Source organism: Amblyomma maculatum, chromosome 10 (assembly GCF_055883805.1).
Source record: "Amblyomma maculatum isolate TAMU_Amacu chromosome 10, ASM5588380v1, whole genome shotgun sequence".
Lineage (NCBI taxonomy): Eukaryota > Metazoa > Arthropoda > Arachnida > Ixodida > Ixodidae > Amblyomma > Amblyomma maculatum.
In genome coordinates, this window is record NC_139353.1 from 167,978,175 (window position 1) to 167,993,423 (window position 15,249).

Here is a 15,249-nt window from a genome sequence, read left to right on the forward strand (position 1 = left end):
CATCCTGCAGACCCTTCACGACCACTTTTTTATGTGGTTAATGCGGGACACCTTTTGAAAAGCATACTGAATAATTGGATCAATCAAAAAAACCCAGGCACCTGTCTTTTTTACCCCCATTTTGACCTGTCCAACAGCAGCATCCATCCTGATAGTATCGATTGGGCATCATTTAAGGATGTAAGAGAGCTGTATAAACAAGAAGCAACAGAACTTTTGAAGTGCGGATATGGACTAACCTTTAGGGCACTAAATCCCAGAAATTTGGAGTGCCAAAATGTCAAGTTGGCATGGCAGGTTTTCAGCCCATTTGTAGCGGAAGCCTTGAGGGCTAATAAGAGTGAACCAGCTTTACACCACGCGGAATCAACAGCAGACTTCATCACGATTATTGTTCGGTGGTGGAGCATCGTAAACGTAAAGACACCTTTGAAGGGCATCCACCACCGCAACATTTTTGAAGAGCCAATTTCAAAAACTGAGAATGATCCCAAAATTCTTTTTCTGAATGCCATAATCACATGGCTGGATGTTTGGGAATTCCTTAAACATGACGCTGGAATTCTCACCAAAGAAACGCTCAGTGCATTGAGGTTATCCGTGTACTCACTTTCGGAGTTTGCAAAGTACTGTTTGCAGGAGCTTGGCCACAGATATGTGTTGCTCGGCAAAATTCAGACCGACTGCCTGGAGAGCCGCTTCGGGCAATATAGACAGCTGGCAGGCAGCCAATATCATATATCAGTGCGGCAGCTCTATGAAAGTGAGGGCAGAATACGTCTGTAGAACACTCTACCTGTAATAACTGCTGATGACTTGCAGAACATAGAAAGCAGTACTTCGAGCAGCGTGGAGAGCTCTTTCTCTATTTCTGTCAGTGAGAATGACCTAAATGCTTTAAGTTCTCGCATGCCTGTTGTTGCCTACATTGCGGGATACTGTGCGCATGCTGCATTGAAAGCACGCAAGTGCGACACTTGCTGGGAAAATCTGGTCACTGCCAGAGAGCAGGCTCAAACAGAGGATGATGATGATGATGACATTAATTCATTAATCAGACAATTGGATCGAGGTGGTTTAAAATTTCCGTCACCATTTGTTGTCACCCTTGTAATGCATGCAGAAGTGATAGTGAAGAAGCTTGCCGAGAAAGAAAATTGTGCAGAGTTACTGAGTGGTTCTAACCAAAAGAAGCTGGTCAGCAAACTCATAATGGAATCTCTTCCGGAGAGTGAGAAAATGATAACATGCATGAAAGGGCACACATATGAACAATTAACCAGTTTGCTAGCAAACTGTGCAACAAACATACTTTTGAATAACCTCTGCAAGCAGAAAAATGACCTTGCACGTGTTGCAAAAGAAAATGAAAAAAAAAAGGTAAGCTCGTATCTTTACTGAGAAATGAGCATTTGTGCTTTAGTACTACACTGACGTCTTTCCATTCTGTTGGCTGTTGTTCAAAATGAATAATTCTGAATGTTATGTATGCACTGCTTCTGACTTGTTTTCATGTGCAATGTACATTGTGTATTGTGTGCTGCTGCTTGTAACTAAACCTGCTTATTTTGTGTAATTGAGCACTCTTTTAATTTAAGTTTGTATACACCATTTTCTTTTTCTGCTGCAAATCTATACGCTCCTTGTGAATACTTCAATGTCAGTGTAGTGTTTAAAGATCTGGTGAATTCAATTAATCGCATGAAGAGCAATAGTTGACTATATTGCAATAAAAAACCTTTTGCATACCTAATTTATGCTGTACATACTTGTGAGTATTCTTTGCTGATATCCTGGCCCACACTCTATTTTAACTGCCTTGTATGTATAGGATACACATTGCAATAATTTGAATTTCAGAGGCATTACAGTTCACGGTATTTGTTCTTTTGTGCTTATTTTGCAAACTACCCTCTTGTATGCTCCCCTTACAATCTGTTAATGCTGTATCACTAAAGCTTTGTGAATAATTTCAAATAAACGCTGCGCATTGCGGTTTCTGTATGTGTTGTAACATTTGGCTTGATATTTCCGCTAGTCAGTGACCACCGCTAAGAAAACAAACCTAGGTCTACTGCGCCCATTTTGAAGGAAGTAGTGCGTATTGTACTTTGCAGTTCTGATAATTTAATGTTCCATACCGTTCAGCATCCTCAATGCTAGCGTGCAATACTTTTCATTAAATGTTAGAAACTAGGAAACTGAATTGCGTGTAAAGAGAAAGAGGACACTTGCTGAAACCGGGCACTATGGCGTATGCGGCGATTCGGCACGCACCGCGCTCGAGCGAGCGGGAGCGGGTCGGCCGCCGCCGCGTGACGTCGCTGACGTCGTGACATTTTGGGCACAGGCCTTGAGAATATATAGGAGGTGTTGGCCTTTGGCGTGTCGTGGCGCCTCCATACATGGCCTTTCACGTGACCGTGTGACGTCACGCCAGACCGAGAGATGGGTCCCCAGCTCGCGCCATCGGACGGTGGCGGCGAGTCCATACACGGCGCTTTGTCGCAGCCGAGAGAGGGCGCTCGCTGTTTGTGACGTCACGCTAGGAGGATAAATAGGGCTCTGGCTCGGCTCCTCGCAGTTGTCGGAGCGCAGCCTAACGGTATGTCGGATGATGCGTATAAGGCGAGGCTGGAACGATCTGCAGCAGCCAAGCGCGGCGCCATGCTAAAGAAACAGAAGAAGAACGGGAACAACGGCGAGCTAAACAACGTGCGTATGCAGCAGCCTGGCGAGCGCGCCGATCAACATGTCTTGATTCCGGTGCACCTACACGTTCAGGGCCCTAATTTAATGAGCGGTGTTAACGTTAGCGAGACTATGAAGACAGCCAGTAGTTCGGAGACAAGTTAAATCATTATCATCAGCCTGACTATACCCACTGCAGGGCGAAGGCCTCTCCCATATTTCTCCAATTAACCCTGTTCTGTGCTAGCTGCATCCACTTGTCCCCTGCGAACTTCTTAACCTCATCCGCCCACCTAACTTTCCGCCGCCCCCTGCTACGCTTTCCTTCCCTTGGAATCCACCATTGATTATCCTCTCTGCGCACTACATGTCCCGCCCATGCCCATTTCTTCTTGATTTCCACTAGAATGTCAGCAACTTGAATAATTTCTCTGACCCAATCTTCACGCTTCCTACCTCTTAATGTTACCCCTACAGTTTTTCGTTCCATAGTCCACTGGGTTGTCCTCAACTTAAGTAGAACCCTCTTGGTTAGCCTCCACGGTTCAGCCCCATAGGTGAGTACAGGTAAGATGCAACTATTGTATACTTTTCTCTTGAGCGATATCGGTAAGCTGCTAGTAATAATCTGCGAGTGCTTGCCAAATGCGCTCCATCTCAATCTTATTCTTCTTGCTATTTCCTTTTCATGGTCCGGATCTGCGGTTACTGCCTGTCCTAATTAGACATATTCGCCTACTACTTCCAGTACTTCGCTACCTAATGTAAACTGCTGTTCCTTCCCGAAGCTGTTGAACATTACCTTAGTCTTCTACATATTGATTTCCTAACCTACTTTTCTGCTTTTCCTGTCTAGGTCATCAATTATTATTTGCAGTTCATTCCCCGTGTTACTTAGCAAGGCAATGTCATCAGCAAATCGCAGATTACTGAGCTATTCTCCATCTACCCTTATCCCTAACTGCTCCCATTCCAAGTCACTGAATACTTCCTCTAAACACGCTGTGAATAGTACTGGGGAGATCGTGTCTCGTTGCCTAACACCTTTCTTTATGGGAATTTTGGTGCTTTCTTTATGCAGAGCTATGGTTGTTGTGCAGCCGCTATGTATATCTTCCAGCACTTCCGCGTACGGCTCGTCTACCCCCTGATTTCTCAATGCCTGCATCACCGCCGGAGTTCCAACTGAGTCAAATGCTTTTTCGTAATCAATGAATGCTATGCATAAGGGCTGGTTTTATTTCGAGCATTTTCCTATCACCCGGTAGATGGTATGGATATTGCCGCGAAACCTTCAAAACAGTATTTGTTGTTTTTTTAACAGCCGCCGGCATACAGGCTTATCACTCTGATTCTGGACCGCGTATCAGTTCCGTAATCTTTGTTTGTTAATGCTCGATGTCGCGAGTCACACCTTTATCAGTTTTGTTGTAGCGCAAGATGCATCGAGATCTGTCTCGAAGGTTCCGGCCTCTTGGGTGCATTTCCACAATGTTCCAGCCCGTGCTGGTAGCTGTTTGCGACGTTATCTAGATTGTTCTGTGTAGCCTTTAAATTGAGCGTTGCCGAGTGTGACGAGCAGTCTTTGTTCGACGATCGACGAGCACATTTGTTTCTATCGTCGCCGCCGAGTTGCTTAGTTCTTTTGCGGGCGCAAGTCAGCCCAAATAAACAGTTTCTTTAGTGCAATCATCGACCCTTCAATTGTGTCGTCGACCTCGTCACCACTACGTGACATCTGGTGGAGGTGCTGCCTTTGATCCTTCGAGCGAAGACCCAAGCCGTGTTCCTGTCGCCCTGGAAGACCAGCCTACAGGTCACCGAGCCAGCCGCCGACTTCAAGGCCTACAACCCGAACACGGTCTGCTGCCTGACCCCATTCGATCTCGGAAGGCATCGACGCTGACAATGGCCCAGCCTACAGCACCGGTTATTTTCTTTCAACCCCGGGAGCCCCCCTGCTTCCATGGACTACCGGGTGAAGATGCGGGAGATTGGATGGACCTTTTCGACCGTGTGGCAGATTTCAACGGCTGGAATGACGCCGCGAAACTTAGGCAAGTCTACTTTGTTCTTCAAGGACATGCCCGAGTTTGGTTCGAAAATCATGAGGCAACTATGAAGGATTGGGAGACTTTCAAGGAAGCGTTTCTGACTGCATTTTCAAGCATCGTCCGAAGGGAAAGAGCCCAGGCCCTCTTTCAGTCAAGACTGCAACTTCCTAACGAGTCTGTCCTGGCGTACGTTGAGGAGATGAAGCGCCTCTTTCGCCGCGCCGACCCTAACATGACTGAAGGTGAGAGAGTCAAACTTTTAATGCGAGGCGTCAAAGAATCGCGTTTTGGAAATCTTGTCCGAAATCCGCCAAAAACAGTGGCGGAATTTGAAACGGAAGCGTCTGTTATTGAGAAGACGTTGGACACCCGGATGCGCCACTACGAGCGACCACTTCAACCAGACTACTCATGCCACTACCCTAGCGCATCTGCAAGCGGAAAGAACCTTCGGGACCTCATCCGGGAGATCGTGCGAGAGGAGCTCCGCCGACTGATGCCATCATCGCAACAACCGCAGGTGGCGACGCTCGCGGACGTCGTCCGTGAAGAAGTCCAGCAGGCGCTGGGCATTCCTTAAGCGACGGCTACGACTGTTCCAGCACAAGAGGCAACAGCGATGAACTACGCTGGTGCATTACGTCGCCCTCCGCCCCGACGTGATGACTTTCCGAGCCCTCGCCGCTACCGGCCTGTTCCTGAAAACCGCCCCTTGGCTCCCGCCCGCCAAGCCTACCAACGACCAACAAGCCCCAGGAAGTGCGACGCATGGAGGATAGCGAACAACCGGTCATTATGCTTCCACTGCGGTGAGGCCGGCCACATTCTGCGGCACTGCCCGTACCGACGAATCGGTCTCCGCGGATTTGCAGTCGACGCTCCACGGCCACGCCCAGGTGAACGACCGCAAGAAATCGACGACTATCTGCCTAGCGGTGAGATTGCGCCACCAAGCCGTCGATTCAGGTCTCCATCGCCGTACAGGGCCCGCTTTGCGTCGCCAGGACGTAACTATGACGATAGTGTGCGCGGAAGGTCCCCAAGCCCCCGTAGGGGAAACTAAAGGCAGCAACCTTTGGAGGTGAGGTTGCTCAACGGCGAAAAGACGAAGATCATCCGCCACCGACGACCACTAACGACGACGCAACCATTTCATCGCAGCTCCACACGACGACATCGACGACAACACGACCAGAGTGCAAGCAGACACCGCCGCCCAGCGAAGTAACAACGGTATGCCCCGGCCATGACCTGAAGAAAAGACGGAGCCGAGATCGGACACTAAGGCCCACGTGCAATGCGAGGACGCGAACAAGTGACCTCGAAGTTGATGTCGACGGTCGCAGAGTCACTGCCCCAGTAGACACCGGAGCTGACTATTCAGTCATTAGTGGATCGTTAGCCTCTCAGCTAAGAAAAGTTACCACCGCTTGGGATGGCCCGCTGATTCGCACAGCAGGTGGCAACCTGATTACTCCATCGGGACGATGCACTACAAGAATAACCGTAAATGGGCGTACTTACCCCACCAGCTTTGTGGTCTTGCAGCAGGGCTCCCGCGACGTGATTTTAGGCATGAACTTCCTAAATGAACATAGGGCTATCATCGACCTGCGATCCAAGCTCATCAAGCTCTCTGCAGACAAAGCCATTTCTGCTACCACGACGTCGATGCAACACATCCCTTTAAACGTCCTCGACGAAGAATTGAACGTCCCGCCCCGATCAAGTATCGCAGTCTGCGTAGGTAGCGCCAACATCGAAACCGCTGAAGGCATCGTCGAAGGAAATATCCAATTGCTCTTAGAACGAGGTGTCGGCATCGCAAGAGGCATCATGAAATTCCGGAGAGGTCAAGCTCAGGTTCTGGCAACAAACTTCACCGAAGAATACCGGCATCTCAACAAGGGCACGACGATCGCCTTTCTCGACGAATTAGCGGACCTCAAGATGTATTCTCCCTCCACGACCAAACGCTGGAAGACGCACCGGACCTATTCCGTCAGCCCACATTTGTCATCAACCCGGCATTGACCCACAACAGGAAAGACCAGATTCTCAGTCTGCTTCGAAGCTACGGGGAGTGCTTCTCATCGTCATCGAAGGTACGACAAACACCACTGGCCAAGCATCGCATAATAACGGACGAACACGCCCGACCTCTGCGCCAAAGCCCTTATCGTGCATCGCCGCGAGAACGCCAGGCCATTCGCGATCAAGTTGAGGAAATGCTGCGTGAGGACGTAATCCAGCCATCGAACAGCCCCTGGGCGGCACCAGTCGTTTTGGTCAAGAAGAAAGACAGCACACTTCGCTTCTGCGTTGATTACCACCGCTTGAATAGCATAACGAAGAAGGATGTCTACCCGCTTCCCCGCATCGACGACACTCTCGACCGGCTCTGCAATGCAAGGTACTTCTCATCGATGAACCTGAAGAGCGGATATTGGCAAATTGAGGTCGACGAAAGAGATCGCGAGAAGACCGCATTCATCACACCGGACGGCCTTTATGAATTTAAGGTGACGCCATTTGGCCTCGGCTCCACACCAGCCACGTTTCAACGAGTAATGGACACAGTCCTGGCAGGCTTGAAGTGGCAAATTTGTTTGGTATATTTGGACGACGTTGTTGTCTTCTCGTCAAACTTTGAAGACCACCTAAAACGACTACAGACAGTGCTGGAAGCCATCAAGTCATCGGGGCTAACGCTAAAAGCAGAGAAGTGTCATTTCGCCTACGAAGAACTCCGATTCCTAGGTCACATCGTTAGCAAGGACGGTATTCGCCCAGACCCGGAGAAAACAGCTGCAATCGCACAATTCCCACCGCCTGCCGACAAGAAAGCTGTGCGCCGATTCCTTGGGCTGTGCGCTTAATATCGACGATTTGTCAGAAACTTTTCGCGGATCGCCGAACCGTTGACGCAGCTTACAAAGGCTGACGTACATTTTAAATGGGAATCGCCGCAAGGGGAAGCCTTCGACGAACTTAAGCGCCGCCTGCAATGCCCTCCTGTACTTGGCCACTTTGATGAAAACGGCGAGACCGAAATTCACACCGACGCGAGCAGTGTAGGCCTAGGAGCCATTCTCGTCCAGAAGACTGGCGGACAGGAAAAAGTAATCGCCTACGCTAGCAGGTCTCTCACAAAAGCCGAGGTAAATTACTCGACGACCGAGAAGGAGTGCCTTGCGATCATCTGGGCTACTTATAAGTTTCGTCCATACCTGTACGGCCGACCATTCAAGGTGGTAAGCGACCATCACGCGCTCTGCTGGCTGGCTAATTTGAAAGATCCTTCCGGCCGCCTTGCCAGATGGAGCCTACGACTTCAAGAATTTGACATGACTGTAGTCTATAAGTCGGGCCGGAAGCATTCCGACGCAGACTGCTTATCCCGCGCTCCCGTCGATTCTCCCCCGAAGGACGATGACGATGACGCCTTTTTGGGACCGGTAAGCGCCAGCAGTTTCGCAGAACAACAGCGATCAGACCCTGAGCTGAAAGCGCTAGCCGATTACTTGGAAGGAAAGACCGCTTCCCCTCCTGGTGTGTTCAGGCGACATTTATCATCCTTCACGTTAAGCAATGGCCTCCTCGTGAAGAAGAACTTTGCACCCAACAAGACCGCGCAGCTTCTCGTAGTGCCTAAAACCCTTCGGCAAGAAATTCTGCAGGCGTTGCACGACGAGCCCAGAGCAGGCCACCTCGGATTTGCGCGCACGTTGCGTCGAATCCGGGAGAAGTATTACTGGCCGCGACTGCCTGCCGAAGTTTCCCACTACGTGAAGACGTGTCGTGAGTGCCAACGACGCAAGACGCCGCCGATCAGACCAGCAGGACTACTAAACCCGATTCCGCCCCAATCCTGCCCTTTCAACAAATTGGGATGGATCTCCTCGGCCCCTTTCCATCTTCGTCTATGGGTAACAAGTGGATCATCGTGGCCACTGACTACCTTACCCGTTACGCCGAAGCAAGAGCACTACCAAATGGTACCGCGGCAGAAGTCGCCAAATTTTTTGTCGAACAAATTTACTTGCGACATGGCGCCCCAGAAGTGCTCATCACGGACAGGGGAACGGCGTTTACGGCAGAGTTGACGCAAGCCGTCATGGAATACAGTCACACAAGCCATCGACGAACAACTGCGTACCATCCCCAGACCAATGGCCTTACGGAGCGCCTGAACAAAACGATCGCGGACATGATCGCTATGTACGTCGACGCTGAACACAAGACCTGGGACGCCATCTTGCCGTACGTGATCTTCGCGTATAACACGGCAGTCCAGGAGGCGACCAGAGCGACCCCGTTTAAGCTTGTGTACGGCAGGGAGCCCACGACGACGCTCGACGCAATGCTGCCGCACGTAACCAACGAGGACAACCTTGACGTCGCCGCCTACCTGCAGCGTGCAGAGGAAGCCCGACGACTCGCACGGCTGCGTATTAAAGACCAGCAGCGCACCGACAGCCGATGATACAATTTACGACGACGCCACGCAGAGTACAATCCAGGAGACCAAGTGTGGGTTTGGACACCAATTCGCCGTCGCGGATTAAGTGAAAAGTTGTTGCGTCGATACTTTGGGCCGTACAAAATTCTTCGCCGCGTCGGCCCACTGGACTATGAAGTCATTCCCGACGGAACGTCAGCATCACAACGGCGACGCGCACGCCCAGAAATTGTACATGTTGTACGACTGAAGCCATATTACGCGCGTTAAAGAATCTGTGGTGTTTAAACTTTGCAGTGTTTATGTTTAAGTTTCTTTGTTCTGGAACATCGAGGCGATGTTTTTTTAAGGGGGGAGTAATGCCGCGAAACCTTCAAAACAGTCTTTGTTGTTTTTTAACAGCCGCCGGCATACAGGCCTATCACTCTGATTCTGGACCGCGTATCAGTTCCGTAATCTTTGTTTGTTAATGCTCGATGTCGCGAGTCACACCTTTATCACTTTTGTTGTAGCGCAAGATGTATTGAGATCTGTCTCGAAGGTTCCAGCCTCTTGGGTGCCTTTCCACAATGTTCCAGCCCGTGCTGGTAGCTGTTTGCGACGTTATCTAGATTGTTCTGTGCAGCCTTTAAATTGAGCGTTGCCGAGTGTGACGGGCAGTCTTTGTTCGACGATCGACGAGCACGTTTGTTTCTATCGCCGCCGCCGAGTTGCTTAGTTCTTTTGCGGGCGCAAGTCAGCCCAAATAAACAGTTTCTTTAGTGCAATCATCGACCCTTCAATTGTGTCGTCGACCTCGTCACCACTACGTGACAATATGATCAATAGTAGAGTACCGTTTCCGAAAACCTGCTTGGTCCTTTGCTTGACTGCAGTCTAAGATTGTCCTGATTATATTAGCGATTACCTTAGTAAATACCTTATACGTAAAATACTGATTGGTCTGTAATTTTTAAGGTCCTTAGCATCCCCTTTCCTATGAATGAGGATAATGTTTGCATTCTTCCATTGTTCCGGTACCGCTGATGACACCAGGCACTGCGTATACAGGGTGGCCTGTTTTTTAGCACTATATCCCCCCGTCCTTCAACAAATCTATAGTTATCTGATCCTGTCCTGCTGCTTTTCCCCTTTTCATAGTTTCTAATGCTGTCTTGACCTCGTCCTTTGTTACTGGTGGAACGTCTGACTGTTTTTCCTTGCTGCCAATCTCAATAAGGTTTCAACTTTCATGGACGCTTCTAATGCCGATGTGACTATCATGGCTGCTTCAACTGCTGAAGATGCTGCATCTATGAACAGTATGAAACGCTACAACTTCAACAGAAGAAAACGCCGTGCCCCGAAGAAACGCCTGAACAGAGAGAAGAACGGCTTGCCAAAAGCACGGACACCCATGGCACACCACCAGCCGAACAAGGCGCAGCTTTCGCAATCTTCCAGGCTTAACCAAGCTGAGCCTTCAGCCAATTTTGGGGTCGTATAACACCAAGATTGTGATTAGGAGCGCCAAGAGGTCGCTCTTGGTGTCCTCAATCCCGGCCCGCAGGAAAAGGTAATGAAATCTTAATTCCTTTATTATCGCATATATTTGCATTGCAGCCTCTGGCACAATACAATTTGAGGACTAGTCAACACGACGCGAGCAACTTTCCCCCCTAATTCCGCATTAAACTGTACTTTTATGGAAATAAATCGTCTTCTGTTCCTGCACGACGTAAGGAGACGAGAGCGCAAACAGGAGGAGTAAATTGCAGTTTTCACTATTTTGGAGTTTCCGAAGTGAAGTTGAAGTGAAGGTTTAGTTGACCTAGGTGGTAACCCCAAAGAACATGCATATTACCAAAATGAAGTGATAAGACAAATTGAAAGAGTCATAATCTGGTAAAGTTCAAGCCCTGATCACTTTTTTTTTATTTTAGAGTTATCTTTGAATCAAGTTTCACGAGCGTTGCCCATCGGCAGCAGTCGCTGCTTCAATCAATGCTCGCTGCCGCGCGTGGGAACCTCCTCGGTAACAAGCTCTTCTCTTTGCTCGTAGCTTGCTTGACACGGCTGCGTTCTCCGTTTGTATACCAAGACGGTCTTTGACAACGCGAGAGTATATTTCATTTTGGAACTTAATGAAAACTACAGAGCCCAAGAGTGCGTTACAGTTTTACAGCTGGCGTGATCTGCTGCCGCGGGAGCATAGGGCTCTCATAACGATGAAGACGAAGATGTGTGCTGCGCAACGCGAGATGAAAGAACATGCGGTGCACGAGTACTGTCCCAATCTTTAGGGTTCACGGATTACTAGGCGGAGGCAAAACGCGGAGTGACGCGAAACTTGCAGATAAAGGCAGTGAAGCTAACTCTAAGCATTTAAAACGTCAACCACAAAACAATTTTATTGATCAGGAAAAAGAAATAAATAGCCATAAATATAACAAAAATGTTCAACGACAGGAAATCTGGAGCGTTTTGAATTGTTTTTTCCGCTGTATATTATTGTGTTAGCCTTTCCAGTAAAAGCACTCCTGAGTAAGCAGTACTGTGCGCTCCTCTTTCGTCCTTATCTTTCTTGCACGTCACCCAAAATGTAAACCCACAAACTTGCTCAGTTTAGAATCTAAGTGGAACCAATTCTGTGATAATAATGTGGGCTGTAATAATGATATTTTTTTTTTCCAAGTGACAACCCGCCTGCTTACACGCTCGTGAGCAAAGTGGGGCGTCTCCGAAGAATAAATGAAGAGAATTGTGAAAGCATTGCCACGTGGCAATGCATGTGTGCTTGCTTTAGTGCCCTGCGGAATTGGTTTTTGTGCCGTGTACAGTGAACTTTCATCGATAACTATATCCATAGGCCGCAGCGGCCGCTTTCCTTTAGAGTCGACACACGACGGTGTGGTTGAGAGGAGGCTGACGCCGAATGTATTCGTATCTCTTCATTATGGCGGCGCTCGCAGCCTGAGTCTATTGAGGACGGTAAAGCCTACAACTGAAGTCATTACTGTACGGTAAAAAAAAAAAACAATTGGAGCAATAATAATTATTCGTTCTCTTTAGAAGTCGCTACACGAGTACACTCCCCAATAAAGACAAAATAGATGGGTCTTAATTAAAACAAAACAACAGTATGAAAGAGGCAGTCGCATTCAATGGCCTACACAGGAAAAACACACACCGTCGTACACTGTGGGCATCCTCTCCTAGCACCGAAAGTGACTGCAGGCGATCTTTAGCGCGGGCTCGGTGCGTCATGATATATGGCGGTGTGTTGCAGTCCACCGAAGTCAGTGACCGCCGCTTCTCGCTTTCATTGGTCGTGCGACTTGGCGGCTGTAGCCCAAGCACATCTGGCAAATATTCTTATTATAATGGAACATGTCGTGCATACAGGTCAACACGGCCAAAGATCCTACAGACCCATGAGAAACACGTCAATGGTGGCCGGGACTCCTCGGGCGATGCCTCACACCGGAGTCTCTTGGCTTCCTGTGCTTTCTGACAGAGCAGCGCTCTTGGCACATGGCCATAGTTCCTTGTAGGCCTGCCGATACTCGCGGCTCATGCAGATGTATATGATAGGGTTCACGCATCCCGAGAAATAGAAGGTCAGGTAGGCAAACACCTGAATGCCCGGGTAGTTGTCAAGCAGTCGGAACGCCTTTAGTGTGAGAAGCGGCAGGTAGCAGAGAGTGAAGGCCGCGAAGATCACGAAGACCGTCTTCAGAAGCCGCCAGTCTTTGGCGATGCGACGCTGGTGGCGCTGTATCTTCTCCTCGGAGACTGCGCCGCCGTCTTTGCGCTGGGCAAAGAGCCGCGCCACGAACGCCGCCGACTTGTGGCTGGTGCTGTACTGGCGCAGATTGCGCTGGGTTTTGCGCACAATCCAGTAAATGCGGCTGTAGCAAATTACGAAAGAGATGGCGGGAACAAAGAAAGCCACCATAAAGAGGAACGCCTTGCTACTGCGCCCGTTGTGGGGAACTACACTGCAAGTTCCGATGTCGGCGTCCCAGCCGAAGCGGCCCCACACGGCAGCCGTGGGCCAGATGAGCAATGAGAGTGTGAGCAACCAGGTGATGGTCACGACGAGAAGGTTGTTACCCTCGGTGAAAGCGCGTGTGTATAACCTCGGCTTCACTATCACCACGTACCGGTTGATGCTGATGGCCATAACGGTGAATATGGAGCCGCCGGTGTTGAAGAAGCGGCTTATGCCGTACGCCACGCACAGGCCATCGCTGTACACCCAGCCTGCATTCCAGAACACGGTTGCGGCCAGCGGTGTGCTTAGAGCCGAAAACAGGAGATCGGTGAAGCACAGGTTGATCACTAGCGCCGTGGTTGCGTTCTTGAGCAGCTTAGAGGAGCGAAGCAGCGCCGCCATGGACACGGCATTGGAGAGCACGCCAAATACGCACATGATCACTAGGGCCACAAAACCTCCGGTAAGGATCGGCCGTGGGTAATCCTCAAAGCGCAGCACCCCGGACGAGATGTTGGTAGCGATGTCTTCAGTCGTTTCGTTCGTGGTGGCGCTTGATGGGACTGAAGTTAAGGCCAGCAGCGTAGTAGTTTCCATTTTCTGACCACCAGAATCCGCTCGTCTCTCGAGAGCTCGGTCTGCCCGCTGTCAAACTATCTTCTCGCTAGCGTGCTACACAGCGCGCGAGAAGAGGAAGCGCACGTGCCCCAAGATGTCCGGATGACGCGCGCGATATGGGAAGACCCATTTCCGCACTTCGACCAAGAGGAAGGAAGTTGACGCGCCTATTTCATTAATCTCAGCTCTTGCAGTCTGAGTCGTTTGGGTGCGATTTCGTCGGACAAACCCCGCTACGCATTCACGCGACCCACATGGCACTCCGGAAATGTGCGCGCAGGAGTGCAAGCCTCGTACTGCCAACAGCGTGTCGTCGTTCGAGCGACGCTTACGATGTGGAGAACCACATTCGTAAACATTGGTAACTCTACAATCTTAATAGACAAGGAAAAACAACCGCTTATTTTTCTACCACCATGACCACCATGCTGAACTGAAATATTTCAGCAGGCGCACATTGTTCACTAATTAAAGAAGAATCCTGAAACGGAACACGTGAGGGAAATACACAGGACGACGCTTTGAACTCAAGCACCGAAAATAATTTGGTGCAGTTGACCGGTAAAAGGACCTAAACAGCCCTAACCTATTACTAGCTTGGCGACCGGTTGGAGATTGCCAGCCAGGTTTTCCGTGACCCACTCGCATTTTCTATATTAAACAGGCATTCAATGTACGCCGTAAAAGTAGAAAAAACGCTAGAATGCTTTCAGTGTCGAGCGAAGGTTTTATCAGCTTCAGCTACTATTTGCCGCCGTGGTTGCTCGAATCGGTGCACTGAAAAATATACAAACCCCACTTTGACATGTTTAGTGCCCTCTACCATACCACACCTAGACTGAAAATTTGCAAATGCTGTAATTGAAAGTTGTGTGTTGCTTCAAGTATGCTTCTTAGAATCCCTCACGTTGTCACAGTTACGTCTATATAACGTATTGCACTCCTAGGTTTCGAGCTCCTCGTAACAATGTCTTTCTTTATTTGTTTCTTAGACATTTGCCTAAAAGGAGGCTAAAGGCGCGGTCGCCTGACGTGGCCTCAGCCTCCTGCTACATGATCAGTAAGAATCGAAAATACAATATTGCGGCAGGCTAGCACACAACAGTAGCCTTGATCAAGACATAAAAGGAAAGAAACAAAACAATAGTGTAGTCGATAGTTTGACGGCATACCGTCTGGTCAGGAACCATGGTTGAAAATTTAATGGTCACTGACCAAGGTCAAAAAACGAAAGACGTTTCGGGAACGCTACGGCTCCCTTGTTCACAATCGCTACGGCTCATTGGAGCCGTAGCGTTCCCGAAACGTCATTCGTTTTTGACCTTGGTCAGTGACCATTACATTTTCAAAACCAATAGTGACATTTGTGCGCAGTGTGGGCAGAAAAATATATGTAGGCACAATATGAATATAATGAAGACCCTTAATAGCACAATTTTACGATGAGT

General features: G+C 49.3%; 1 protein-coding gene and 1 long non-coding RNA gene across 2 annotated transcripts; one reads left to right on the plus strand and one right to left on the minus strand.

Moving 5' to 3' along the window:
• Positions 1 to 2,600: 2,600 nt before the first annotated feature.
• LOC146177881 (uncharacterized) lies at positions 2,601 to 10,945 on the plus strand. Its single transcript, XR_014701100.1, has 2 exons — positions 2,601 to 2,715; positions 10,427 to 10,945. It is a non-coding gene; the product is annotated as an uncharacterized LOC146177881 (long non-coding RNA).
• Positions 10,946 to 11,570: 625 nt separating this feature from the next.
• LOC146177882 (G-protein coupled receptor moody-like) lies at positions 11,571 to 13,875 on the minus strand. The gene has a single exon (XM_084580628.1). The coding sequence runs from the start codon at positions 13,778 to 13,780 to the stop codon at positions 12,665 to 12,667; it is 1,116 nt and encodes a 371-aa protein (XP_084436754.1). The 5' UTR covers positions 13,781 to 13,875; the 3' UTR covers positions 11,571 to 12,664.
• Between the last annotated feature and the right edge of the window lie 1,374 nt (positions 13,876 to 15,249).

Excerpts from the sequence above, each read along its gene's own strand:
- LOC146177882 (XM_084580628.1), bottom strand. The coding sequence starts at position 13,780 with ATGGAAACTACTACGCTGCTGGCCTTAACTTCAGTCCCATCAAGCGCC.